General features: G+C 57.1%; 1 protein-coding gene across 1 annotated transcript; it reads left to right on the forward strand.

Moving 5' to 3' along the window:
* Positions 1-1,378: 1,378 nt before the first annotated feature.
* On the forward strand, positions 1,379-21,494 carry NKAIN1 (sodium/potassium transporting ATPase interacting 1; the record flags this gene model as incomplete). Its single annotated transcript, XM_080632527.1, has 6 exons — positions 1,379-1,432; positions 15,684-15,821; positions 16,003-16,083; positions 17,850-18,047; positions 18,737-18,797; positions 21,409-21,494. 6 exons carry the CDS (start codon positions 1,379-1,381, stop codon positions 21,492-21,494), a joined length of 618 nt encoding a protein of 205 aa, XP_080488653.1.
* Between the last annotated feature and the right edge of the window lie 6,432 nt (positions 21,495-27,926).

Genomic DNA, 27,926 nt, shown 5'->3' on the forward strand with positions numbered 1-27,926 from the left:
AGGTCCCCGCAGCCCATGGGGATGGCATGGGCCCTTGGTTAGACCATGGCCAGGTGACACTTGCACATTAATGTACCTGTAAGGTTTGCAGCCCCTCAGATCCGGTGCAGAGCTGCTCTGACATCTAACGGTGTATGGGGCTGGTTTAGGAGATGCTTCCTTATGAAAACCAGAGCTGAGGATTAAGAAATCATGGAAGGGAGAAGCAGCAACGCATTCTCGAGTCCTTCTGCCGGTGGCGTTTCAGCAGCAGGTTCCTAAAGCAGCATCCCAGGCGCTCCTTGGAGGATGTGCGCTCTCCGATCCCCCTGAAGCCGCGCTGTGAAAGCAGAACAAAGGCGAGCAGGGTGGGTGGCAGTTTGGGGCCGGACCCTGTCCGCTCTGCTGGGCTTAAGCCCTCCAGGACCACAGCCCCGGAGCCCGGTGGATGCTGCCTCGCCTCTGGCCAGCTCCCGGCGCTGGAGCCGCGTGTGCCGGGCTGAGGGCTCTGCAGGGGGAAGATGCTCGGGGGCTTCTCCTCCCTGCGAGCCCCGCTGCTGCCCCGGCATCACCACCCCAAAGGAGGCGGCTGCGGGGTCCCCGCGCTGCGGGTCCAGGCACCGCCCAAGGGCCGCAGGGCCGAGGGAAAGGGGAGGGCAGCAGCTCAGTAACCCCTTTGCATTCGCAATGGCCGGGGGGTTAACCCATCCCCACCTGGCTCCGGAAAGGGGGGGAAATAATAGAAATCTGCGATTAAAAAGACCAATATTGGGCTAAAGGAAGGCGGGCGCTACCGGGAGCCGCGCCTGCAGCGAAGGGTCCGCGCCTCCCGGCGCCCCCGGAAGCCGCCAAGGGCTCGTCGCGGCGCAGCGTGCCCGGCCTCGCCTCCGCCCCGCGCGGCCGCTCCGCCCGCCGGGCCCCGCTGGGAAGCGCGTCTGGCGTTGTTCCGGCCGCCGCGTCCCGCCCTGCCCGGCGCGCCCCCGACCCCACCCCGCCGCCACCTCCCCGCCCGCCCCCGGGGCTGTGCGGGAGAGACAATAGAGCTGCGGGCTCCGGGGATGGGCGGCGAGCGCTGCGCGGCCCCGGGGGCTCTGCGCTAAGGGATGGGGCTGTAGCGGGCTCGGGGGGGAGCGCACTTGGCTTGGGGGGGGGGAAAGGCGGAGAATGGGGGGCGATGCCCCTGTCTGAGCCCAGCCCGGCTCTGCGCTGCCCTGGCAGGGTGCGGGAGATGGCGGGGCTGCTGTGAAGAAAGTATCGGGGCTGTCCGGAGGCTGCGGAGCGGGACATGTTGCTGGTGCCCCGCTGATGCTCGCCGGGTGTCGGCTCTGCCGGTGAGGAGCCGGAGGACGGCGACGCGAGGCCACGGTGGGGGAAAATCCGCGGCTCCGGCTGGGAAGCCATGGGGAGATGCAATGGGAGATGCACGCTGGTCGGATTCTGCTGCCTGCAGCTGGTAAGGCGAGGGGCCGCCCGCGCTCATCAGCATGCCGGGTCGTGCTTTGTGCGAACGCCGCTGTCACCGCTACCCGCGCCGTGTCGGCGGTGACCTTGCTGTGGGACCGGCTCGGGGATGCTCCACTGACCCCCAAACCCACCCCCCCCCCCCCCCATTACCCCAAGGAGATTTAATACTCAATGAGGAATGCGATGCCCCCCTCATCCCCTGCCTCCATCCAGCGCTCGCTGGAGTCACGGCTGGGGAGATGGATGGGAACCGGTTCCCTGCGCTGTCAGCGCCTGGGGATGCGTCTCCAGCAGGTGTGAGCTTTGTTTCCACCTGCATCCTCTTCCCTCCCGGTTCGCTCCCGCCGGCGCTTTCCCATCCTGGTCACTCCAAGGATGTTTCTTGGGGTGCCGGTCCCCCGAGCTGGGGCAAGAGGGAAACTCGGAGCCACTGCCAGCACTTCGGAAACTCTCCTGCTTCCAAGTGGGACCCGTCTGGGGGGATGCTGGGATGGTGGGAGCAGAGGGGAAGGAAGGGTTTAACGGGATTGTTGGCCTTCAGAAGCTTTAGGTGCTGTGCTGGCTGCTGCCTGGGGGTCAGTCCTCATCAGGCTGCCCACAGCGGAGCTGGCGATGAGAGCACATGGGGTGTTTGGGGGGGTTTCCACTAAACCCAGGATGTGATGGATTATCCCGGCTGGGTGGCTCAGTAACAGAGCATCAGCTTCCTCCAACTTGCTCCGTGGCCATGCAGGGATTGGGGGTGATGGGGTGGATGGAGGCGGTGATGGAAACCCTCCGGATGCGCTCCAGGGATGATGGTGTTATCCTGCTGACCCGCACTTTCTTCCTGGCGTTGCTCTCGTTCAGTCTCCATTCTTTGGCAGGCAGCAAGCGGGAGGGTCACCACTTTTGGATGGGGAGGACTGGCCTTTCCTGGCGGGATACAGGAATGCTCCAAGCCAGCCCTCAACCGCAGGCTGAAGTCCTGCCTTTCCCAGTGGGAACGGCCTCTTGTGTCCCCATTCGTCCCCCTGGTTCAGTCTGTAAAGCCTTGCTTTGTGCTTTGCTCTTTGCTCGCCTTCCCCCTTAGGATAAACCTGACGGGTGTTTTCCAGGCATGCAGGAGTTTTCTGGCTCTCGGTCACTTGTTGGTGTTTATTCCCTGACGTATCCCAGATCCAGGGGATTTTAACCTATTTATTGTAGGGGAAAAACTGAACCAAGCTGGGAGAGCAGCTCCTGCTCGCACCCAGAGAAACTTGGTGCCACAGATGGGGGTCAGGCTTTGCTCTCCATCCCTTGCCCCATGTGTCCTGGTGCTGCCAGCATTCCCAAAGGCTTGGCTCCATAAATGCCCCTCACCAGTGGCTCTTCCACCTCAGGCTCACCCCATCCTACAGCTCATCCCCTCCCAGCCTGTGGGATGCTCTCCCAGCTCTGGAGGCAGCAGCTCGCATCCCGCTGGCCATGAGGAGATGCTCTCTGCCCCCCGCACCGCATCCCACAGCAGTGGCACCCATGTGGTCCATGAGGCAAAGGTACCAATGAGTGCCCTGCCTGGGATGGGGGGGTCTGGGTGCTCACCCATAGCCCTGGGCTGATCCATCAGGGTCCCCTTGGGTACCAAGGCCGATGTTCATCCCTGAGGTGGTGTGGTCGGGGTGTGCAGCCCAGGCGGTGCTGAGGGTTGGGAGGGGATGATAGGGAGCGGGAATGATGCCTGACCCCGGCTCTCTGTGCTATGTGGGGGGATGTCAGCCATGCTCCCAATGACTGGGGTTGGACTGGTGTGTGCCGGGGGGGCCCCATGGCTGCAGGGTCACCTTGTGCCAACAGCCAGCATGCTGGTTGCCAAACCTCATCAGCCTCAGTTTCCCTTAAGCAAAGCAGTGAGGGTGAGGAGCAGCCTGCCCTGGGTGACACCATCACCTCTGGCTGGTCCTCACTGCTGGGCCCCCCTCCTGCAGGCACCTTCCCGCTGCTCCCTGTGTGCCACCATGGAACCATTGGTTTCCCCACTATCTGCAACCTGGGGATGCGCCCCTGGTCCCTTGTGTCCCCACGGGGGATGCTCATGGTGACAGAGGATGCTGCTGGTACCTACTGGGTGCCAGGTCCCCTGTGCTGGGTGGGAGGGTCTGGAGGGGCAGGACACTGCAGGCAGAGCCCAGCGCAGCCCTTGGGGCAGTGATTGTGCCTGAACCAGGTCTGGGAAACCGGTGTTAGGGCCATGGCACGGCAGCTTTGGGGCATCCAAATATCCCATGTGCACTCAGTGAGGCGATGCTGCACCCCGGGGTCACCATTCCCAAGGGACTGGATTTTGCCTCTGTTTTTTCCTTTGGTAAAAACCCAGGGATGCACTTGCCAGATGCCCTCCGGCCCTGCCCCACATCAAGAGGAGCTGCTGAGGGATCTTTGTGCTGATGAGATGGGATGAAATCAAAACTCTCAGGTTTTTGCTGGTCCTTCCCATCATTTGGGAAAGCCTGGGGGGTTCCAGAGGCTTTGGCCACCTTTCGCTGGGATGGATGCTGTTGGGAGGATTTGTCTTTATGTGAAGATGAGAGCTGCTGAGGTGGTTGGATGGGAATGAACCTGGTAGCGATACCACCCTGCTACTGCAAGCGTGGACATAGAGCCACAAGCCATGACTCTTGTTAACTCTGAAGCCTAACGGTGTTGGTTGCAGACCGGGACAGTTGTGCTGCTGCAGAGGGTGGTACCCACCCTTGTGGGCAGCGATACGGGGACCGGGATGTGGGATGCTGGACACTGAGGTCTGGCTGGATCCGGCCGTCCCGCTCTGTACCCTGGGGCCGTGCTCAGGAGCTGGTGCTTGCTCAAGTGGGCTCCTCCATCCCGCAGTGGTGACCCCATCACAGCACAGGGCTCACTGGGGGTGGGATGCAGCTCAGCTTTGCTCCAAACCAGGGCTTTCTTTTCCTTCTTTGTTCCTCTCCTTCTCCTTTAATTGGCTGGAAAAGCAAAGCTCCATTGGCACCTCCTGCCTGGCTGAGCCTGCCGGGCTGACAGCGTGCGGTGCTGTGCCATGCCGTGCCCTGCTGTACCACACCGGCACTGGCATCCTTCCCCCCACAGCCTCCCAGGGTTGAGGTGCAGGGCGAGGGGCCACGGGTCCATCCCACCCTGCTTCCTTGATCCATGGGCTTCACACAGGGCACTGAAAGCCTTTGGGATGTGAATTCCCCCCATCACCAAGGCTGGAGAAGGAGCTAACTCGGTCGGCCTAAGGAGGGATGGGCAAAGTCCATCCCTGTATCCCTGACGCACCCATCAGCCCTGTGTGACATCCCTATCCCCAGCAGGACCCCGCTGCACCCTCGGGTGCTTCCTGACCCTGCTGTCCCCATCTCCCTGCTTTTGGCCACCAACCCTCCAGCTGTGGTACCTCCAACATCCATCGGCATCCTTTGTCCTCACGCGGTTGCCATCGTGCCCCATTCCTGGCACAGGGATGACTTGAGGACAGCGGGGCCAGAGCTGCCCCTGGCCACATTCCCATTGCTAGGAAAGGGGAACAGAGCCCGGGATGAACTGTGGATGGGGGTTTTCAATTACACAATTAAATGCACAATTAGGTATAATTACCAGCACTCAGAAGGTGCGACAGTTCATAATAGGCATGTAATCTGCTGCAGTCACTGTTTATACTGCTCTGCTCCCTAATGATTATGGAAAGCTTTCACATTTGCATGGTTGCCATGGCAATGGGGGGCTGGCAGTGGCATAGGGATGGTGAGACCCTCATATGCCTGCACCCCATCCCATGGGATGGGACACAATGAGCGCAGTGATGCCTCCGTGCCCAGGGATGCTGCGGGGTGGTGGGTGCTGATGTGGAGGGATAAGGATGGACAGTGCTGAGGATCTGGAGATGGCTTCAAGGTGGGAACTGTGTGTACTGGAGGCATGAAAAACCCCGACCCACCTCATCACCAACGTGGGTGACCAACCCAGGAAGGGGCCATGGGTTTGGGTGGCTGTGGAGCAGCTCCAGTGCCTAAAGAGGCTACAAGAAACCTGGAGAGGGGCTTGGGACAAGGGCCTGTAGGGACAGGCCAAGGGGAATGGCTTTAACCTGCCAGAGGGGAGACTGAGATGAGCTCTTAGGCAGAAGCTCTTCCCTATGAGGGTGCTGAGGCGCTGGCCCAGGGTGCCCAGAGAAGCTGTGGCTGCCCCATCCCTGGCAGTGTTCAAGGCCAGGTTGGACACAGGGGCTTGGAGCAAGCTGCTCCAGTGGAAGGGGTCCCTGCCCGTGGCAGGGGTTGGAGCTAGGGGAGCTTTAAGGTCCCTTCCAACCCAAACCAGGCTGGGATCCTGTTATTCTATCCCATTGCAGTCGCAGTATTCCCAGGCAGAGCTATGAAGGTTTATGGGCACGTTTGGGAAGGAGGAACATTCCCGCTTGCAATTAAAACTGCGATTAAAGTGCAGTGCGTCTACATTTACAAGACCAGCAAATGTGCACCCAAGAGCATTAACGCGAGTGGTTGAAGAACTCCTTAAATCATTCCTGCCCGTTCCTAACAGAGCTGGGAGCAACGGGCACTGGAAAACGAATGTCTCAGTTGTAGAGCAAATAAAGAGGATGAGCATGGCCTGATAGCGAAGCCATGAGAGCACGGCAGGGGAAGGTTGATGCATGATGTGATCAGCAAAGCCTAAAAGTAGGTGGCCTAATTGATGTCTGGGAAAAGGAGCCTCATCCAGTCAAACTTGATGCTGTTTCTGATTGAGCTCACTCGTTTGGCTGCTGAAAGGGCCTGAGCTGCCATAATAGTGTTTGGATGCTGATAAGCAATTTGATGTGATCCCAGGTGGCTTTCCGTTAGGAGAAGAATTAGCACTATATAAAATCAATGATGCTCCTTTCAGTAATGGGAAGAAAGAAGAGGAGGAATAAAACCAGCGCTGGAGGAAACGTGTGGACTGAAGGGGGGGCAGTGAGCATCACCCCTGGGACCACATCCCTGCCAGCCGGGTGTCCCATCCCAAAATACATCTGCAGGACATCAGGAGGGGATGGGGAAAGGAGAGCTGAGGTTGGAGGATGCAGCAAAGCAGCATCTGAAGGAGCTTGGGCTCTGCTGATCCATGGGATGACAGGGAAGGGGCTTGAGGATATCCTTATAGAGAGGGAAGGAAATGGTCAGGAGCCCCCCCAAGACCCTGATGTTCCCATCAGCACCAGCCACACGTCCTCACAGCTCCTCAGCACCATGCAGGTTATTGGCTATTGATCGCTGCAGCGCCTGGCCAAGCCGAGCAGCAGGCGGGCAGGCGCCTTCAGACCCCTCTCATCCCACCATTCCAGGCTATATCCCCATCCCTCATCCTCCCGGGGTGCCCTGGGATGTCCTTATCCCCATCGCAGCATGGAGCTGGGGGTAGTATTTTGGCTGGAAGTGATGGAGCGTTGGGGGTTGAGTAGGGAGAAGGTGTTCTTCCTGTATCCCAAGGGATGCTCGGAGGAGCAGAGGGGCTCAGGATGGGCATGGGGTTTTTTCCTGCCCTCCATTTGAAAGCTGCTGTTTATTCCAATTGTCCAGCTCTGGACATCACAGCTGGGAGAACTGGGAAGCAAAGCTGGCAGGGAGCAGCTCTGGCCGTGTGTAAATAGTAGAGGAGAATCCCCTCTACTCTGCTGTCACTGGAGCGGTGCATCTCTGCCCGGCACCTTGTCCCATCCCGTAAGGACACCCAGCTACAAGCCCCAAGGGAGAAATGTCCCTGGTGGACGCAGAGGCTGCTCCGGTTGGAGTGGAGGATGCTTGGCATCATCACAGAGGATGCTCAGGTGGGAGTCGAGGATGCTCAGGGCGCTCATGTTGGGGGAGTGGATGGTGCTTGAAGTGCGCATGGAGGGTACTTGAGATGAGAGTGGAGGATGCCGGGTGAGCATGAAGGATGCTCCGAGCGGGATGGAGGATGCTCGCGCAGCACAGGGCGGGATGCTGACGCTAATGGGAGCCCCTGGGAAGCCCTGTCTGCTCCTGCTCCTGTGCAGTAATGGCTCAGATTGATGGTGGGGCCTTGGCTCCTGCCAGGAAATGTCATGCTCGGAGTCCTTGTCCCTTCCCCCCCGGGGCTCTCTCCCTGCACTCTCAATCCTTTTCTTTTCCGCCCTCTTTTGGCTCAGGAACCAGCCCTGTCCCCCTTACCCAGGGGCACAGCATCCCCATCTGCACCTCCAGCACCCCCCCTGCTCCTGGCCCCTGCTGTCCCCTCCCCTGCTGCCACTTCCAGCCCATCACCACCCGGTTGCCAATTCCCTTTGGCAGCTGCCAGGGCTCTCTCCTGGCCCCTTTCTGTGGCATCTGGCTCTGCTTTCCCTTGGCTCAGGAAGGAGGGGACACAGGCACCGGGGTGGCTCAGGGCTGGCACCGAGTCCCTGTGTATGAGGTGGCTGATGGGGTGCTTGGAGTGCAGCGAGGTTTGGGGGGCCTGGGGGTGCCTCTTTGCTCCCCAGGGCTGGAGATGCCTCTTGGTGGGGCTTGTGGCAGGGTGGCACCTATGTATCGGTGGTGGCATCCCCCTGGCATGGCAGTGGGGCCACTGGGAGCTCTGTGGTACCAGAGGCAGGCTTTGGTGGGGATGATGCTGTGGGGCTGGTCCCCAAGGGCCGGGCGTCCTCATGCCCAGCCTGGCCATGGTCACATCCCCATCACCCTTTGCCCCTCGGGGACACCCAGGGTGTTCCCCCACTTTCCCTTGGGAGGGACACAGAGCAGAGCCGGGAGGGATGGGGAAGCAGGATCAGTGCTGAGGTGAGTGTCTGGAGCAGGGGGACATAGGGAGAGCCCCATTGCCCATGGGGGGACCCACAGGGGAACTCCAGGAGGTGGTGGGAGCATCAGTCCTGTGTCCGGGTCATGGGGTGTCCCACATGGGGACCCCAGGAGTCCCCCCAACTCCCATGTCCAGGCCATGGGGGCTGCGGGGTTGGGTTTTCCCCAGAGATTTTGAGATGGAAATCCTCATCCCTCCTGTGGGTGCATCCAAAAGGGGGGTGACTTGGAGCAGCACCCATCACCCAGCTGGCAAAGCCATCCCATGGGGTTATAGGGGGAGAAAACCCAAGGTTTTGGGGAAAATCCTGGTTTCCCTGATGTGGGGCTGGCCCTGATGCCAGAGGGATGGGCTCACATCCCTGTTGGATGCAGGGTTTGGGATGCCTGGGGTGGCATCATTCCAGCTGTGGCGTTGTCACCCCGGTGTCATTGAAGGATGTGGCTGAGTAGAGCAGGAAGGCCCCGGTGTGGACACTGGGATGGATCCAATGCTCCCCAAGCAACAAAAGGGATGGTAAAATCAACCCCAAACCCCCCTCCTGGACGTGGTGGGGATAAAACAGGACACAGCCATTAATACAAGTGGCTTTTATGGCTGTTAGAGGTGTCTCTGATGAGCTCCGGGCCACGCTGCTGCTGATGGATGCGTTAAGAATGCACCGGTGGCCACAGCACACACTGAGTGAATGCTCCTCAGGATGAACGGGAAGGTTTAACAGCTGCCTGGAATGGTTCAAAATATCCAGGTGTCTGGTTTTAGTGGGATGTCACATCCCTTCGGATGCTCCGGTTTGTGATAGTCCTGGGGTGTGGGTGGATGGGGTGATGCAGCATCAGGATGCTCTGGTCCCTAGGCTGGACCACGATCCCATTGCTGAAGCAGAGGGACTCCACTCACATCCCTGCTCATGGTGACAGTGGTGGTAATGGAAGGAATTTAAGGAAAATGCAGGATGGGTTTGTTGTTAAATCCCTCAATAGACAAGGAGCAGCAGTAATGATGCCCTGTGCAGACCTGCACTCCTTAAAGCACCCCAAAAAGCATCACAAGTGCATGGGGAAATGGCCAAGTCGCTTCTGTGCTGCTCACTGCCAGCCCCAGCTGATTCCCACCACCCAAGGGGGGGTTATGTTCATCCCATGGGAATATTTACCCTTGCCTCAGCAGCACCCATGGGTGCCTCAAGCATCTTCTCCTTGCAGGGTGCTGGGGTGAGGGATGCATCCAGGCAGGAGGAGACCCCTGAACCCTCCATGAGGGCTGTTATCCAATGGAGAGATAAGAATAAATCCCCAGTTCCCCAAGGAACTCTGGCCTATGGGGGAGATGAGCACAGACAGTGGGAAGTGATGCCCATGGGTTGGGGAATCACCCCGCGGAGAGGGAAACCCGCTGGGTTTATCATAGAACCCCCTTTTGTGCTGGCAGCTCCCTCCTGAATCTCTCAAACCCGCGTGTCAGGATGGGTTCATCCTCTCTTTGAAGGCGAAACAATTGGCTAAGAAACACCCGCACTCACAGGGCTCGCTGGGTGCGCCACTGGGTACCAATCCTGGACGGATGCAGGAGCATCCCCTCCTCCTCCAAACCCCTTCCATCTGAATCAATATTTGGGGAGCGCGGTGCGGCTTCGCCTCCCCACCGGCTGCTCCCGGCTGCTCCTTTCGCGGCAGCGGCGCTTCCAGGGATTCTTTGGGCTCCCTGGCTCATTAACGGGGTTGTTACCAGGCAGATTTCCTCACCCTTCCCAGCCGGCGGGTCGTGGGAGGAGGGAATGCCGGTTTCCATAGCGATGCGCTTGGCTTTAATCAGCCTTTCTTTCCTGCGAGAATTGATTACACAAAGTGTCACTAAATAAGTCAGTAAATTGGATTTTTATATCTCTCTCTATATATCTGTATGTATTTCCCCCTCCTTTCCTCCCCCATGGGATTATATTAACGCTGTCTTTGAGGCATCATTTGAGATGCGGAGGAAAACACCTCTTGCTCCTCGCAGATGGCAGCTAAAGAACTTAGCGGGGAGAATTAGCATCGAAATTGCCTGAGGCTTAAGCCTTGGCCAAACAGCTCGGCCACCGCGGGTGGATGGGGACATCTCCGTCAGGATCCATCCGCTCCCACCATGCTTTTCCTGGCGCATCCAGCTCCTGCTCGCTCCCATTCCTTGTCGAACCCCTGTGTCTCACCCCCATCATTTGTTATTTATGTGTCAGGCTCCCTGTGTCTCTCCTGGTCCCCATTTCATTTGTCATATCTGTGCGCCCCCCAAATTTAAGCCAAAGATCCTCCATATTTAAGCACCAAATCCCCCAAATTTAAGCCCCAAACTCCCCAGATTTAAGCCCAAGGTCTCCTAAAATGAAGCCCAAGATCTCCCATTGTTAAAGTCTCAATCCCTCTAATTTAAACACAAGATCTCCCCAATTTAAGGTCAAGATCCACCAGATTTAAGCCCCACAACCCGCAGACTGAAGCCCAAGATCCGCCAAATTCATGCCCCAAACTCCCCAAATCTCACGTGAAGACCCCTTAAATTTAAGCCCAAGATCCTCAGATTTAAGCCAAAGATCCCACAAATTTAAACCCAAGATCCTCAGATCTAAGCCCAAAATCTCCCAGGTTTCAGCCCAAGATTCCCAGCTCCAAGCCGCTGTCCCCACCCAGAGCAGGGCAGGATCCCATGGGTGTCCTGCTGGAGCGCTGGCTCCTTCAAGGCTCCTTCTCCCCCCTCACCCACAGGACAAGGCATTGGGTGAGTGTTGGGGTCTCCATGGGCAGTGGGGGACATCCCCTTCCTCACTGCATCCCATGGGAAAACCGGCACCGGAGAGATGCGACCGGTGCGGGTACCGGAGATGCTGCACCGGAGTCAGGGATGCGGCTCCACTCGGCATCTCCAGGGAGAAATGGGAGCTTCCTGTGGCTTAATTTAGGCTGAGGGCTGTAACTCAGCCCTTATCCCATCTCTCTGAGCCAGCCCAGCAGTCCCAGCCCTGCTCCTGTGGCTTTGGAGCAGCTCCCAACCCATTGTCTTCAAGGCAGAGCCATTCTCCAGGGCTTGGGATTCTGGTCTCCTCCATCATCCCTGTGTGCCTCAGTTTCCCCATTAGACCTACACTAATGGAGCTGACCAAGAGAGCAAATGCTCCCAGTGTGGTGCTGAGCGGGGCCAATGGGACTTGAGCCCAATTCCCAGGTAAACTGAGGCATGGCACAGCACCCGGGCAGTGCAGGATCAGCCCTTCCCAGCCAGCACCAGAGACCTTGGGGCTTCAGCCTCTGACAGGCAATAGGGGAATTGAGCTGCTTGGATTTCCTTGGCGTGGAAAAGTGACTCCCTTGCTGGGAGATGAGGGAAAGCAGAAAGTCTTGTCTCAGCACTTATAGGACAGTGGAAATAAGAGGTGGAATCCTGGATGGAAGTTAAATGGATCTGACATTGCATTAGAGCTGAAGCAGCCTCCTCAAGGGGTAAGCTGTGATGTTTGCTGGGAAAAATAACCCCTGTTGACATTCCTCCGGGAATAACAACCCCTTGCGGTCCTTGCTGGGGAGATCGAAGCCAGACAGAGCCAAATCCACCCAAAACTTCCAGGTTTGGGAGCAATGGGCCCAGCTCTAGTGCAAAGTGGTGGGGTTGGAACTGGATGAGCTTTCAGGTCTCTTCCAACCCAAACCAGTCTGGGACTGGATAATTCAATGATGATGATGGTTACTGTTATCCCCGTTATCCACCCCAAAGCTGCATTTCCCAGCCCTCCTTGTAGGGAGCCCCCAGGGATGGATGGAGCCAGGAGCTTGGAGGGGATGCAGCCATAGGGATGCAGGGGGTGACCTCGCACCCAGCCCATGGTGCAGGATGCTGGCGGCGGGCTCCTGGGGCGCAGCGTCTAGACAAGCGCATCCAGCCGCCGCGTTCCCATGGCAACGCTGCCGGATGCAGGGAAATGAAATAAATAACGGGGAATGGGGGTGGGAAAACACAGGCGAGAGGAAGGAAAGCCCAATGGGATGGGTGCTGGGTGGGTGCTGGGGAGCTGTGGCAAGGAATCTCACCCCCCCCCTACATCTCTGCCTGAGCCCCTAGCACTTGCAGCTGCATCCTGGAGATCTGGGCTGCCCCATGAGCTCCTAAATCCATGATGCTGGCGTTGGGAGTGGGGAAAAAGGGGCATTGCAAAGGCCAGAACCCCCCCAAAACCCACTGAGGTTGCAACAGCTGAGGAAGCTCCCAATTTGTGCCTCTTTCACCCTGCTTTTTGCTCCATCTCAGAGCATCTTCTAGGCCAGGGGCCGCATCCTGCTCATCTCCACCCCATAGCACAGAGCAATCAAGGCTCTGGCCCCTTTAATTTCTTTCTCTCTGTGATTTCACGAAGGCTTTTGCAAGTTGGAAGTAGGTCAAGAACTTGTTTCCAAGTCATTAACTGAAGTCCCCGGGTTCACAGCAGTATTTGCACTTCCTTAATAGTCAATTCACTTGCTGGGGCTCATTCCAATCACAGCCATTCCCCAAAGTGGAGCCGAGCGGAGCTGGGAATGGAACCACATGATGGAAACACCTCCATGGCAAAGGGAAAATGAGCACAATGCCGTAAACTGCCTCAAAATGAACGGTGTTGGAGCCTGCAATAGGGTGCTGAGGGTGGTGTGGTGCCTGTAGCAGGATGGGAGCTGGGCTTGGCTGTTCCTCCTGGGGATGGGGGCAGGACCTGGGAGCCCCAGGAGCTTCATTTGCCCCAGTGATGCTCTTTACTGGAGGAGCTCTAAGGTCCCTTCAACCTGAACCAGACTGTAATGATTCTCTGGTTCTATGACCTGCTGCAAGGACATCCAGGTCTGGGCTGTGGGAAACATGCCCTTAGGGCCGGATCCTGCTTTCCAGCTCTGCTGGGGGGTGTATTCTCCCTAAACCCCAGTACTTTATTGCCCCAAACTCCTAGAATGGGGCATTTCTGCCCCATTCCCCCAGGCCAGGCTGAGCAGCAGGGGCAGTGATGCTCTCGCAGCATCTTCAGGCTGGATTCAAGCTGGAATAAACCCCCAAATCTCTTCAAAACGCAGCGAAATGAAAGGTTAAATCCCCGGCGAGCCTCGGGCATATGGTGTTCGGGAGGGAATCACCCGGGGAAGGATAATATCCCATCGGGGGGCACCGCTCCGCTCCTGCCAGGGGAGGGCAGAGGCTTTAGTTCAGCCCGATGCACAGATGCTGCGGGCAGCGGCAGCCGGGAGCATCCTGCCTGCGCTGCCTGCTCCGGCCCCACTGACAGCAGGCAGAACTGCAGCTGCGTGCTCAGGGCTCTTCAGGCTTTAGGGATAGCGTTTTCAGAGGGAAATATCCCTTTTTTGGGGGGATGGAGCCTCTTCCTGTCTATTTTTGACTCTTTCTGGGAAAAATGAGGGGGGAACATCCCCTGCCCCTGCCTGGGTGGTTTGGTGAAGACATTCGGAAGGACAAGGGCAGGTTTGTTCCTGCCACGTCCTAGGGAGCCAGAAGTTTCCATCCTCCCAAAAACGGATGTTTCCCCCCACCAAAGAAGGTGTTTTGCCCACGTAGTAAAACTGTGCAAACCCCTAATTCTGTCCCCAAATGTCCCAGCTGAAGCCTGAGATGAGCCCTTGCTCATCCTCCACACTGTGGTGTTTGCTTCTCATTTTGCCTCTCCTTGGCATGAAGGATGTGGTTTGACCAGGCTCTTCCCACCTTGTCCTGGCTCAATGAGCTGAAATTAAGGAGCTGTCCAGGTGCCATCCATCACTCCTGCTCCATGGGATGCTCTCAGAGTCCCTTCCCTCGCTTCGGAGACTCACCGGTACCCAAAACCCAGCCTTTGCATCCAGCTCCTGCTGAGCAGCTCTGTCAACAGCCACCAGCTCGATGGATGGCTCTAACCCCCCCGGGCACCACGCTCCCTGTTATCATCTATTATTTACATCCCTCAATTTAAAGGATTTACAGCCCCGTTGTATTTCCAAAGGCTGTTTCCTCAGAGAGTTTAAATAGTGTGGAAGTGAATTAAGCTCAATGCAAAGAGCCTCGGTCACAGCACCACAGATCCAGCGGCTGCTCTGTGGCTTTCCATCGCCTTCAATTCAAACTGGGGTCCTGCCAGCGTGGATCCCAGTGATAGAATAGGGAATGGGATACAACAGTCCTTGCCTTTGCTGAGAAGGCGCCTTAAGGGGAGACCTGAGAGCAGCTCCAGGGCCTAAAGGGGCTGCAGGAAACCTGGAGAGGGGCTTTGGACAAGGGATGTAGGGACAGGCCAAGGGGAATGGCTTGAACCTGCCAGAGGGGAGACTGAGATGAGCTCTTAGGCAGAAGCTCTTCCCTGTGAGGGTGCTGAGGCGCTGGCACAGGGTGCCCAGAGAAGCTGTGGCTGGGTAGGGATGCTGCGAGGCCCTCATTTTCCTATGGGAGCTTCAGGGAGCACCAGGATGGAGCTCCCCTAAGCCCAGCTCACTGCGTGCTGGTGAGTGCAGCAGGGGATGTGAAGCCCATTTTCTCTTGTGAGCTGCAGGATAAGCTCCCACTTCCCTGCCAGGATGAAGGGCCTTGCCCTGGGAGGGGAAACTGAGGCACGGTGCTGCAAGGGAGGACTTGGGGCCCTGGGGGGTTTATTGAGTGAATCTGGGGCATCTCAAAGAGCGCTGAGATGGGGCTGGGCTGTCACAAAGATAAATGCAAGAGGGGTTTTGGTTTGCAAAGCTGCTGGAGGCACGGATGCTGCAGCTCAGCCCTCAGGAGCCCTAAAAGCTCCCTAAAACCCCATGGCCTCATCCAACCTCCATTCTTTACCTTAAAGCCATTCACAAATGCCCCAGTGCTCCCAGCTCACCTCTGCTACCACATTGCTTTGAGCTAATCCTGTAATTAAGAGTAATAGACCCTGAGCTGGTATAAATAGAGCTGTAAATGAGTGCTGGGGTAAAGGCGGGTTCCATCCAAAGCCGCTGGCCCTGATTTTGTGTCTTGTGTGATTTATTAAGCTGCACCAAGTCCTTATTTATGGATTATCAATGATAACAAACAGCAATCAAACCCCAGTGGTGTTAAATGGGAGGGCTGGTACCCAGGACCTCGTGCATGAGGCAAACAGGTTTCCCCCTGGACAGGGATAAACCCATCCCAAAGGGTGATCAAAGCAGTGCCCAAGACCTGAGCAATGGGGACCCTGAGGCATGGAGGGTGCTGGTGAGTACCAGCTGGCATCTCCTGCTTTCCCCTTCTAGTTCCAGCTATTCCAAGTAACCCCTCACTCCCCACCATGCTTTCGCCCCCCAACCATCCCGGGCATCACACGGATGTTTCAGCCCATTGCAACCAATTATCCATAGGAATTCCCATTCATTACCAGCTGCTCTTTGCCTCCAGCATCCCAGGATGCTGTGGTGACCGGTGCTTTCATACCTGCCCCTTCCCGTGCTCTCTTGCAGGTGGCGGCGCTGGAGAGGCAGATCTTTGATTTCCTGGGCTACCAATGGGCCCCCATCCTGGCTAATTTCCTACACATCATGGCCGTCATCCTGGGCATTTTTGGGACCATCCAGTACAGATCCAAATACCTCATGGTGGTAGGTACCACCGCGGATGCTGCGCCTGTGTGCAGCATCATCCCCCCTGGGGATGGCTCAGCCCCAGGTCCCGCCCTGTATCCAAACCCGTGGATCCAACGGGATCCATTGAGAGGGTTGGAGATGGGATGGAGCAGGGGGTGTCCATTGGGCACTCCCTGAGCTCCTCTCTTCCTGGCAGTACGCGGTGTGGCTGGTGCTGTGGGTCGGCTGGAACGCCTTCATCATCTGCTTCTACCTGGAGGTCGGACGCTTGTCGCAGGTAACGCTCCTCCTCTTCCTCCCCTTCCTCTCCGGGTCCTTCCATCCCTGCCTGGGCTATTAAATTAGAGCTCGTGCATGGAAAAGAGCGAATCTTCATGTAGTGAAAACTCCATGTAATGATGCATCATCAGGTGATTTCAGCATCCCCAGCCTGTGGTTGGGGTACCCATGCTGAGGATGCGCCCTGCTCCACCAGCCCGCTCCTGGTCCAAGGATGCCATCCCAGAGGGCTCAGGAGGTGGGTCCCAGCTCACTCTGTGGCTGCCCACAGTGCGGAGAAGGGCTTTTGGGGGGACTTGATGGATGAAACCATCTTCCCATGTGGCTCCAGGTCACTTGAGGCTGTTTCAGCAAGCTGAAACATGGGATACGGGCAGCAGGCATGGGGAATGCCGCCAGGGAGGATGCACTCCCACTGTTCTCCGTGGAAATCCCGAACCTTCCAGTGATGCAGCAGTGCCAGAACTCCCCCTCTTTGTGCTTCCCGGCACCTAAACCCACATCCTTTGGGTTTAGAAACCAAACCCCACTTGTTTCTATCCTTTCTGCCCCCAGCAGCAGCAGGCTGGTGATCTCCTACCAAGGATGCTCAGTGGGTATCCAGCTGCTGCAGACCTGAGGGCTGAGGGGACCCTCCATGTGATGGGTGCTCTCCAAGCCCACCCAACCCATGAAGCACCCAGCTGGGCCCACAGGCAGGGGCATTGCATCAAAGGTGCCATTGTGTGTCCAGGGATGGAGCCCAGGAGCTTGGCCTTGCGTGAAGCTGCTGTGGGGGAGTTCAAGCAGGGATGAGCCCTGAGCCTCATCCAGCCCCGATGCCAGCACAGTGTCCTTGCAGCAGGGAGGCTGCTGCCAACCACTGGCACCTCAGAGCTGCTGGAGTCACAGAACCAACCGGCTTGGAAAAGTCCTTCAAGCTCATCCGGTCCAACCGCTCCCCAGCACTGCCAAGGCCACCACTAACCCATGGCACTGAGGCCTCGTCTCCACGGGGTGTGAACACTTGCAGGGACGGTGCCTGCAGCCCTGCCCTGGGCAGCCTGTTCCAATGCCTGAGCACCCTCTGGGGCAGGAATTGTTCCTCAGCTCCATCTAAACCTGCCCTGGTGCAGCTTGAGGCCGGTTCCTCTTGTCCCATCCCTTGTTCCTTGGGAGCAGAGCCCAGCCCCTCCTGGCTCCATCCTCCTCTCAGGCACTTGTAGGGAGCCATCAGGTCCCCCCTGAGCCTTCTCTTCTCCAGCTTGAACCCCCCAGGTCCCTCAGCCCTTCCCCATCACACTGTGCTCCAGGCCCTGCACCAGCTCCGCTGCCCTTCTCTGGCCCCGCTCCAGCACCTCAGTAATGAGATGAAACAGGGAGAGCCTCAAAGCCTGGCAATAGGCTTACAAGGAAGGGATGTGTGGGATCGCTGCATGGCTCTGTGAGGATGGGGATGGAGGATGCAGTCTGGAACCCCAGGAGAAGCAGAGGGGGTTGCCCTGCATCCCTGGACCATGCTGGTGGAGTGGTCCCACAGTTCTGCCTCTCAAGCAGCAGGCTGAGGAAGGGGATTCTCTCCCTCTGGTGCACGGACACCAGCATGGGAGGAAGCCCCAAACCCTGGGTGCTGGCTGCAGGTTAGGGAGATGCCCTGCACTGTGTTAGCGCGCTCTGGGTCTCATGGAGCATCCTTGGCTTGGAAAACCCCATTTTCTGTCCAACCCCTCTGCAAAGACCCCGAGCTCCACGCTCTGTGCCTCCTCCTGCACTCCCCTCCCGCAGGACCGAGACTTCATCATGACCTTCAATACCTCACTGCACCGCTCGTGGTGGATGGAGAACGGGCCAGGCTGCCTGGTGACGCCGGTGCTCAACTCCAACCTGGCGCCCGAGGACCATCACGTCATCACGGTCAGCGGCTGCCTGCTCGACTACCAGTACATCGAGGTGGTGAGCAGCGCCACGCAGATCTTCCTGGCGGTGAGCACTGCTCCTTTCCTCCTCATCCCCAATCCCAAATCACGGAGTGGGAGAAGGGGGTGGCGGCAGGGACCGGCGTGGGCAGAGCTGGAGCTGTCCCAGTGTGCCATCGCGCATCAGTGCCTGTTTATAGCACCGAGAGCAATGAGCCCATGACAGCACCCTGGGGTGCTGCTCACCCTAAAGCCTGTCAGGCTGTGGGCTGGGTGCTGCAGGGATTGGGGAGCTCTCAGTGTAATCCGCACAGAGGTGTTGCTGGAGGATGCGCTGCTTGGCACAGGGGATGGTCCCTCCATCTCAGTGGCTGTCTCATCCCATGGGGAGGTGGGAAGGGGACACACCTGGATCCAAAACTCCTCTGGAGCCTTGGGGGCTGCAGGGAAACAAAGGAAAGGGAATTGGGGCACAGAGCAGCTGCCATGCACCCATCAAGTGCCGCGTGGGGCTCAGCACCCATCCTGTGCCACCACCCTTGTCCCCATAGCGCAGCTGAAACCATCCAGCCTTGTTGCATCCCAAACCAGCACCCCCTGGAGGTGGGCTCCAGCACCACCAGCCCAGAGAAGGCACTGATCCTGCCCAGGATGCTCTCGGTGCCCCTGGGATGCTCCAGGCATCCCCTCGCAGCAGCAGGCTCCTTGCTGGTCCATTGCCCATCACCCCAGTGACCAACTGCTTCTGTTTTGCAGCTCTTTGGCTTCGTCTATGCCTGCTACGTCAGCAAAGTGTTCCTGGAGGAAGAAGACAGCTGTAAGTGCTCCTGATACCTGTCATGGGGTGGGAGAGCTGCAAAACAGCCTCTGCTGACACCAACCAGTGCCTTCCTGGGGTGGCAGCTCCCAGCCAGGAATGATGCCTGGGTCACAGATGAAGGAATACCTTTAGTTGTGGTTTTTGCCCCATTTCCCCATCCCTATTGAGGCAGATGGGCTGCGGTGTGATGTGCCACCCTGTGCCACCAGTGGGGTCCCCCTCCTCAGCCTTGGGGAAGGTGCTGTACCTTGGCCAAGGCTGGCAGAGGACAGGGATGGGGATGCTGGACTGCAGCACACACGGTCTTTGGGTGCAGGAATGGGACCAGTTTCATCCAATGAATGGGGCAGGACTTTGGCCCCACAGCCGCCCATGAAGAGGCTGAAGTGGTGCCCAGTCCCCCAAGTCCAGGTCTTATTGAAGCCAGGAAGCTCACCCCCATGTGTGGCCAGGTTTGGGTTCAGCATCACTCTCATTGCTCCCTGCTGACCTAAATTCAGAGCATCTCCTCCAGGTCCCTGCTCCAGCATGGCAGTGGCAGGGAATTGCCCTCGCTGCAAAGATCCACCTCAATGCCTTGATATATTCATGGTGGATGCTCCTCCTGGTGTGGATCCAGCACCAGGGTGCTGTGGGAGAGCGCTGCTCCCATCTCCATCCATTGCCTGCCAAGCCCTTGGACAGCAAGCTTGGGCTTGGTAACAAGGGAATGGGAAATATTGGGTGTTCCCAGCCAGCATCCTCATGGACAGCATCACCCAAACAGGTTTCACCCAAAACAGGGGGGAACCAGCAATTTAAGATAGTAACAGGCTGATTTTTATAGGAACTACATTGTGCTTTCCAATCTGATCCCAGCAAACCTCCCTCCGGAAGCACTGAGCATCCCAATTAACCAGGCTGTGAAGGCTGGAGCCATCCAACCACATTAAATGCTCATCTGCTGTTAATGAATTCCTGCCAGCTGGCAGCTCCCAGCAGTCACCACAGGCAGAGATGTTCTGCAATGGCCCCTTATGGCCAAAGCCACCCCAGCATCCAGCTCCTTCCCTGGAATCAGGATGGCGCCACGGAGCCAGGGATGGTCCCAGCCCGTCCCCGGTGATGCAGAGGTGCAGCATCCCCATGTTTTCCCCCTGCTGGGAACCGGTGTAGTGGAAAAGGAAAATCTCCATGTGAAAGTGCCCACTGCCAGCGGGAATACCTTGTTTCTGTATCCAAGAAGCTGGCAAAAAGGTTTATCCAGCGCCGCCGGCTTTGGAGTGTGTTTGCATTCAAACAACTCCTGCATTCGATACACTTTTAATATTAATGCTGCTGGAGCCCAGGATTCAAATGCATATTTTCAATGGAATATCATACTAGGTTTGGAAATGGAAGGATGGATGGTGTCAAAACTGAGAGCAGGCTGAATACTAAGTCAGGAAGATAAATTTGCTTCCCCTTTTGAGCACGCTGCTGTTTAATGGACATCCCTGTGCAAACCCATCGAGCTCATTGCTCCATGGGAATGAATGGATTGGGTTTGGAGAGATGGGTCGTGCTGTGGCTCCTGCAGCAGCTCAGGCACCACAGCCTGGCTGTGCTGGTGGAGGGTTCAGGACTGGGGGCACATGAGGTGATCGGGAGGATGTTGAGGTCCCCCCATAGTTCCTACTGCATCCAGCCATGGTGAAGGGACGGGGTTTGCCACCAGGGCTCCTCCAGTGAGCACCCAAGGGCTCGATAGGTGATTGATGCGCTCTGCAGGGTGAGGAGCCATGAGGCTGGAAATCGCATCAGTGAACACTGATCCATGGGTGTCTGCAATTCCCTATATGACAGGCCTTAAAGGAGAGGTAATTCCCCCATAATTCTCCTTAAATGCCCACTCTGGAGGCAATGACAGGGTAATTTTACCCACTTTGTCCAGCCTGCAATGCAAGAGCTGTGGTGATGGGAAAAGCCACAGGGATCTCTGTGTGTCAGACCAGCTCCTTTCCTCTGTCTCTCAATGGCACTTCTCCAGGATGCTGCGGTGACCTGGGATGATGCCACGACCTCGAATGGAAAAGAGAAGCTCCAGGGAGAACTTAGAGCAGCTCCAGTGCCTAAAGGGGCTACAAGAAACCTGGAGAGGGGCTTTGGGCAAGGGCCTGTAGGGACAGGCCAAGGGGAATGGCTTTAACCTGCCAGAGGGGAGACTGAGATGAGCTCTTAGGCAGAAGCTCTTCCCTGGGAGGGTGCTGAGGCGCTGGCCCAGGGTGCCCAGAGAAGCTGTGGCTGCCCCATCCCTGGCAGTGTTCAAGGCCAGGTTGGACACAGGGGCTTGGAGCAAGCTGCTCCAGTGGAAGGGGTCCCTGCCCGTGGCAGGGGTTGGAGCTGGAGGAGCTTTAAGGACCCTTCAACCCAAACCAGGCTGGGATTCAGTGATTCTGGGATGCTGCAGGGACCCAGGACACCACTGCAGGCTGAGATACAGCATTCCCTGCGCTGCTGCATCTCTCCAGGGTGCTGCTGCAACCCAGGATGCTGCATTACCCATGGGTGCTGTTGGTGGAGGCGGGAGGCAGGGAAGTGTCCCCACCACCCTCCCCAGCTCACCTTGCTCCTCTGTCCCTCTCTCCAGTCGACTTCATTGGTGGGTTTGACTCCTATGGCTACCAGGCACCACAGAAGACATCACACCTACAGCTACAGCCACTCTACACGTGAGTCTGTGCCAGGCTGGGAAGCCTTGGGGATGCTCAGGGATGCTCTGGGATGCTCCGGGATGCAGGAGTGCCTCCAAGGTCCCTCATTGCACCATCATAACCCAAAAGATGCAGGTTTGAGTCCTCCTGGCCTCACCATAAAGACCAGAGTCTCCATCAGGGTTGGGGTTGGGCAGTTTTAGGGGGGTTCATGCCTTCGTTTGCAGCTTTGTGTTTGCTGAGCCCCACAGGCAGCTCTGCAGATAAGTGAGCTGCCTGTTCTCTGCTCCCTTCCCCGTTAGGCTTAACCAGATAAAGGCTGAAACAAGATAAGGCTGTGAAATCCAAAGGGATTCACTTCATGTTGGGGGCCAGGAATTAATTATATCCAAAGCCTTCTATGCAAACTCAAGGGCAGGGCCTGCAATGAGAGAGCTGTGGTGGAACAAATGCATCTGTGATGCTCTTCAGCCTTCCCTGCACCTTTGGGCACACACATGCTCTCATGTGCCCACCCCAGTGCATGGGTGAGCACCCATGGGTGCTGCACCCCACTGCATGGAGCTGGTCCTTCCCCACCACCACCACAGCCCTCCAGTGTGAGCGGGGCACAGTGGGATGGGAGCTTGCCGGGATGGGGACATGGATGGTGTCATCCCGAGGGTGGGAGCACACACATCATGGGGATGGATGTGGGTGTCCTGCCCTCCCTGAGCCATGTGCCCCAGTGATGCTCTTTATCGGATGGGCTTTAGGGGCCCTTCCAACCCAACCCAGGCTGGGACTGTGATTCCATGCCTCAGGTCTCACCCCTAACACGTCTCCTCTTTCCCCCCAGGTCCGGGTAACCTGCCCTGGATCCAGCCCCAGCCCAGCACGGGAGCCAGAGGCCACAGGACCCCCTGAGAGTGAATTGCCCCACACCCAATGACACAACCCCCGGCAATGGGGGGGGACACGATGCTAAGACATCCATCCCCTCCCTGCACTGCGCAAGACCCCCAAGGATGGAGCCGGGAGCTGCACGTCCATCCAGCTGGGAAGCCTCTGAGCCCAAACCACGCACCCACAGCAAGATGGGGGGGGCTGGATACAGGGGGACCCCCCTGCACTGTGTCCCCCCTTCATGCTCCCAAAGCCTCACCAGGATGGGACACGGGGACATGCAGGGATGTGGCATCACTCAGTGGACACCATCTTCTGGTTTTCCCAGCCTGGTTTTCCCTTGGAGCAGCAAGGCCCTTCCCAGTGTTCCGGGCAGGAAGGGGCTGGAGCAGGATTGGGGTGAAACCCAGCTGGTTTGGAGCAAACTGGGACCAGGGGTGGGGATGAACAGTGCTTTGGGGACAGGGACCAGCTTCATTCTCCAGGGTTGGGACGCTTGCCCAAAATTCCGGGTCTGGGAGTTGGGCTGGTCCCCAAAATGGGGGTTTTGCTCCCAGAAGGAATTTCCCAGCCCCCTGACTGGATGGAACAGTGTCAGAGGGGTTCGGTCTGGAGTGATTCCGTTTACCATCAGGAGCTGGATCCGGCTGTCAGCATCTTGCCTCAATTCCCCCCCTGCCTGGGGACATGGGGGGGACACAGAGCACCCTGAGTCCCCCTGCAAGCCCCCCCATCCCTCCCACCTTTGGGGGGGGTCTTGCTCAAAGTTGGCAATACTGACGCTGCTTTGACACAGCCCCTTTCCGGCTGTTTTAACGCCTCTCATGAATGTTTTGGGTTGGTTTTCTCCTTTTTAATTACTGGGTTTAGTTAATTTGTATTAATTTGAAGTGCCTGAGCAGTGGCTGAACACGACCCCCCCGGCCGACACCGTGCCTTCAGCAGAGCTCTGCCCACCCCAGGGCACCCTGGGGCCTCGCAATGCCCCCCCGGTCCCTCCATCCCTGTGGGATCGTGGGGGCAAATCCACCCCATCAGGTCTGGCAGCAGAAGCAGGGCGACATCGGGATGTGGGGAATGGTGATTTGGGAGGGGGGAAGGTTCGAGATCCATTGGGAAGTGATTGCTTTGTGAATGGAGATGAGCTGGGAAGTCTCAGAGGAAGCTGGAAGGAAAAGGAAGTTCCATGAAGCATCCCAGCTCCTCCCAACCTCCTTCTTCTCCTTTGCTTCCCAGAGGTGGTGTCTCCTGGCTCTGGCCCCAAGCCCACCCTTGGCATCTGTAAGCAGCAGAGGGGGGGGTGTGGGTGAATTCTGCCTCCCAGGGGCTTCTCCTCCCATCCAAGGGGTTATTTGGGGATATTTTTGTGTTTCCCAACAAGCAGCTGGGAAGTGCCAACAGCCAAAGCTGCCCAAGCCCAGACCCCCCTGGATTTGGCTGCATCCCCCCACCAGCCCTTCCATCGCCTCCAGCCAAGCTGCGAACTCTACAGGCAATAATTTTTCCACCCTTTCCCTTATTTTTTCCAAGGAAAACAATGTTTTCCAAGCAACAGATTCCCCCCTATCCCCAAAACACATTCCCAGCCCCAAACGCTGCCCATCCCCGGCGACAACAGCATCTCCGGGGTTGATTTTCCTCTCCAGGACCAAGGATGCTCTCACTGACCTGCCGCGGGGTGGGATGCGGGATGTGATGGGGTGGGGTGGGATGGGCAGGGCAGACACCTGCCTGCTCAAAACCCTTCTCCAAACCAGCAGGAAGCAGAAGGAAAGCCTGGAATCATCCTAACTCATTCAGAGGAGCTGCCCTCCCTCCTGAGCTCAGAGGGAGCCAGGCACTGGTGCCGCGACCTTTTGGGTTTCCTTATTCCCCCTTTTCTGTTGGCTTGTTTTTATACAGGACTGTATTTGTAATGTGAACGAGGATTTCTTTTCTATTCTGTAACTATAAAAGGCGAAGGAAGGTTTCAGCTGATGCTGTCCTGCTCTGGGGCATTTCCCTTCCTGCTGCACTTGAATCGATTAAAATCTGGTGGGTTTTTTACTTTTGGCCCCTTTTTTGCCCTCCCTCTTAATGCTGCCACTCACTCCTGTGGGCTCTGCAGCACCCAGCTTGTACCTGTAAGCAGGAGCTTCCTTTTCTGGTGTCCCAGTGAGATTCCACCTGCTCCCTCGCTGCCCGGGTGGGTGATTTCCTCCCTGGTAGTAAAATAACAGAAAAAAAGCCTGAATTGAAAACAGTAGAAAAGCAGAAAACACACATGGGAGGGAAGGGGTGGATCCAGAGGGACCTGGACAGGCTGGAGAGGTGGGACCATGGGAACACCATTGAGTTCAACCAGGCCAAGTGCAAGGTCCTGCCCCTGGGTCAGGGCAATGCCCAGCACGGCCACAGGCTGGGGAATGGATGGGGCAGACTGAGGAGCAGGACTTGGGGTGTTGGTCAATGAGAAGCTTCCCATGACCCGGCTTCAGTGTGCGCTTGAGCCCAGAACCCCCCTGTGTGCTGGGCTGCACCCCCAGAGCGTGAGCAGCAGCTCAGGGAGGGGATCCTGCCCCTCTGCTGTGCTCTGAGGAGACCTCCCCTGCAGCCCTGATCCAGCTCTGGGGCAGCAGCACAAGAGGGACGTGGAGCTGTTGGAGCGAGGGCAGAGGAGGCCATGGAGATGCTGCAATGGCTGGAGCAGCTCTGCTCTGGAGCCAGGCTGAGAGAGCTGGGCTGGGTCAGCCTGGAGAAGAGAAGGCTCCTGAAGGGGAGACCTTAGAGCAGCTCCAGGGCCTAAAGGGGCTGCAGGAAACCTGGAGAGGGGCTTGGGACAAGGGCCTGGAGGGACAGGCCAAGGGGAATGGCTTTAACCTGCCAGAGGGGAGACTGAGATGAGCTCTTAGGCAGAAGCTCTTCCCTGTGAGGGTGCTGAGGCGCTGGCACAGGGTGCCCAGAGAAGCTGTGGCTGCCCCATCCCTGGCAGTGTTCAAGGCCAGGTTGGACACAGGGGCTTGGAGCAAGCTGCTCCAGTGGAAGGTGTCCCTGCCCGTGGCAGGGGTTGGACCTGGATGAGGTTTAAGGTCCCTTCCAACCCAAACCATTCCATGGTTCTATGATGATCCCCCACACCACATCTCATCCCAACTCCTAATCATTAGAGCTCTGAAGCAGCAGGCTCATTAAGCTTTCCAGCTTGTTTGTTATCACTAAGTATATCAACGCTGGATTTTCTCAACAGGCAATTACATGAGTAAGCCCTTTGGAAGCTTGCTGCCTTCTCAGTCCATATGACATCTTCTTGCAGTCCTGTAGCCTGATTGCATTTTGTGAGGAGCTACCTCTTTCCACCAGCTCTGTGTATCTCATTTGCACTGCATCAGCCCTTCCTCAGCACTGGAAGATTGGCAGGAGGGAAGCTCTGGGTTTCTCTTTACATCTCCAGAGCAAACAGGGCTGGAGAGCATCGAGATCATCGGATCCTTCCCCTGCAAACACAGCTATCTATTGGAATATGTATATGTAATGGAAAATATATATTGTTACTGGGAACATATAGACTGCAGAGTCACAGGGCTGCAATGCTCATCAGGGCATGAGCAATGGATTTGCAAGGGGTCAGTCAGCCAGAAGGTCTTCCGAGTCCCCAACCCCACTTCTCCTTTGCTTCCAGCTTCTCCAGATCTGATTTCTTGGGTTTGAGCTGTCCACTTTGCTCTTGTCATTGGTGACAACGTGTTGCTGTTGCTGGGCTGTCACAGTGGCCTCCTGGGGCCCTCCCCAGGGCACAGCTATCTGCACGCTGCACCTTCAAGATGTGCTTCATGTTATGCTCCCAGTTAACTAAAACCAACACCCCAACGCATTGTCACGTATAGACAAGCATCACCCCCACTGCACATCCCTGTGCCCACATTTAGGAAACACCAGCGTTACATCCACAACCTCAGCTCAGCCCCCCTGAGGCACACACATTGGGACCCAGCCTTTAATTACTGCTTTGTAGATGAGGTTCTTACCGTGGTACCCGTGGCCCAGTTAGGGCTGGATCTGCCCTGGGGCAGAGGGATGAGGGAGATCTGGATGTGGGACCCCCATGTCCCCTCCTGCATGAGCTGGAAGGAGCCCACAGCAGATCTGGTGCTTGAAATGCTTGTGCCTTTCTTCTCTCTCACATCCTGAGTGATTTTGCTTGAATCCAGGGTGCTACAGGAGGGTTTGCTGAGCAAGAAAGGGCAAAAGGTGAGAGTGGAGCCTCTCTGCTTCCAGCTTGCCCTGGCAATGCAACCAAACCACCCAGAGCAAGAGGCACCAGTGCCAGGAACAACACAGGAGTCCCATGGCAACAGGGCAGGGACAGGAGCTCAGGGAATGGTGTAACACATCTGGCACATGTCCCACTTGCAGGAACAAAATGGAGCTTCTCCTGCCTGGGCAGCTGCCTGCAGTGGCTCCATCCCATCCTTGGGCCCTTTCTGAGGCTCTGGAGCTAAAAGGCAGCTGATTGAGAGCTGGTTCTGCTGCAGGACCAGAGCGTGATGCTGCTTGGCTCCAGCAAAGGCATTTCAGGGTTCCTCCAGCCATGCCGTCAGTCTGCTGCTGGGCAATGCAATTTCAGGACAGTGTCCTTCGGGGTTGCCACCACACATCCTGCCTGGCAGGACCACTGGAGAACCATCCATCCTTGCTAAGGAAATCCAAGGCGGGTGGAAATAAGGCCTGGGATGTGTTCCTCAATCAATTCACCACCAAAAGCTTCCTTCCAAGCACGAAAACAGCATTGTTCCCATTCACCCACCACATCCTACCAGCCCTGCTCCCATTCCCTTGGAACCAGCCGTATTTATGTCGGCACACCTAGGACCAGGCAGCCGGATCTATGGATCAACTCGAGTCCCTGAAAAGCGTCTCTATGCCTTTGTCTGAGGTTGTGAAAGCGGCTTTTTTACTCCTTAACATCTGTGACTCGCCAGGGTCCCTTGGCTGCGGGAGGGAGCCGGCGCTTCTGCACAGGGTAAATTAATCCTTTGTTGCTCCTCAGCCATTTCTTTGCTCGGGTTGGGATGGAAGAAAATCAACTCGTTTTTCTTCTTGCCCTTCCTGTTTACAGTGACACAGGAATTCTTTACAGGATCGCAGGGAGAGATGCTTGGACTCTATAATGACATCGCAGCCTTGGCCGGGCAGGGGACAGTGGCTGTAAGGAGGGACTGGCTTGATCCAGGGAATAAGGAGTTCCAAGTGAAGCCCTCAGACCTCACCATGGCTGTGGGTAGTGGTGCAATGCCCACACTCACCACGGCTGAGGCTGTTTTGGGTGATTGTTCGTATCATTTTTGTTTTGAAGCATTTCCGCTGCTGCTCTGAAAATAAGATGATGGGCGCAAAACCAAAGTGATGGGAGTGATGTACCCTCCGTTTGCTGGGACCTGGGGGAATGGCATGGGTTTATGTACCAAGCATCCTCCCCAAAGGATGCACCAGCTGCAAACCAGGAGGAGAAAAGAATCAGGCTTATCCTGAGGTGAGACCCAAACTCCAACTCAGTCCCATAGCCACAGGGCTGCAGGTCCCCTTGTGCCAT

The sequence above is a fragment of the Psittacula echo genome (assembly GCF_963264785.1).
Source record: "Psittacula echo genome assembly, chromosome: 21".
Lineage (NCBI taxonomy): Eukaryota > Metazoa > Chordata > Aves > Psittaciformes > Psittacidae > Psittacula > Psittacula echo.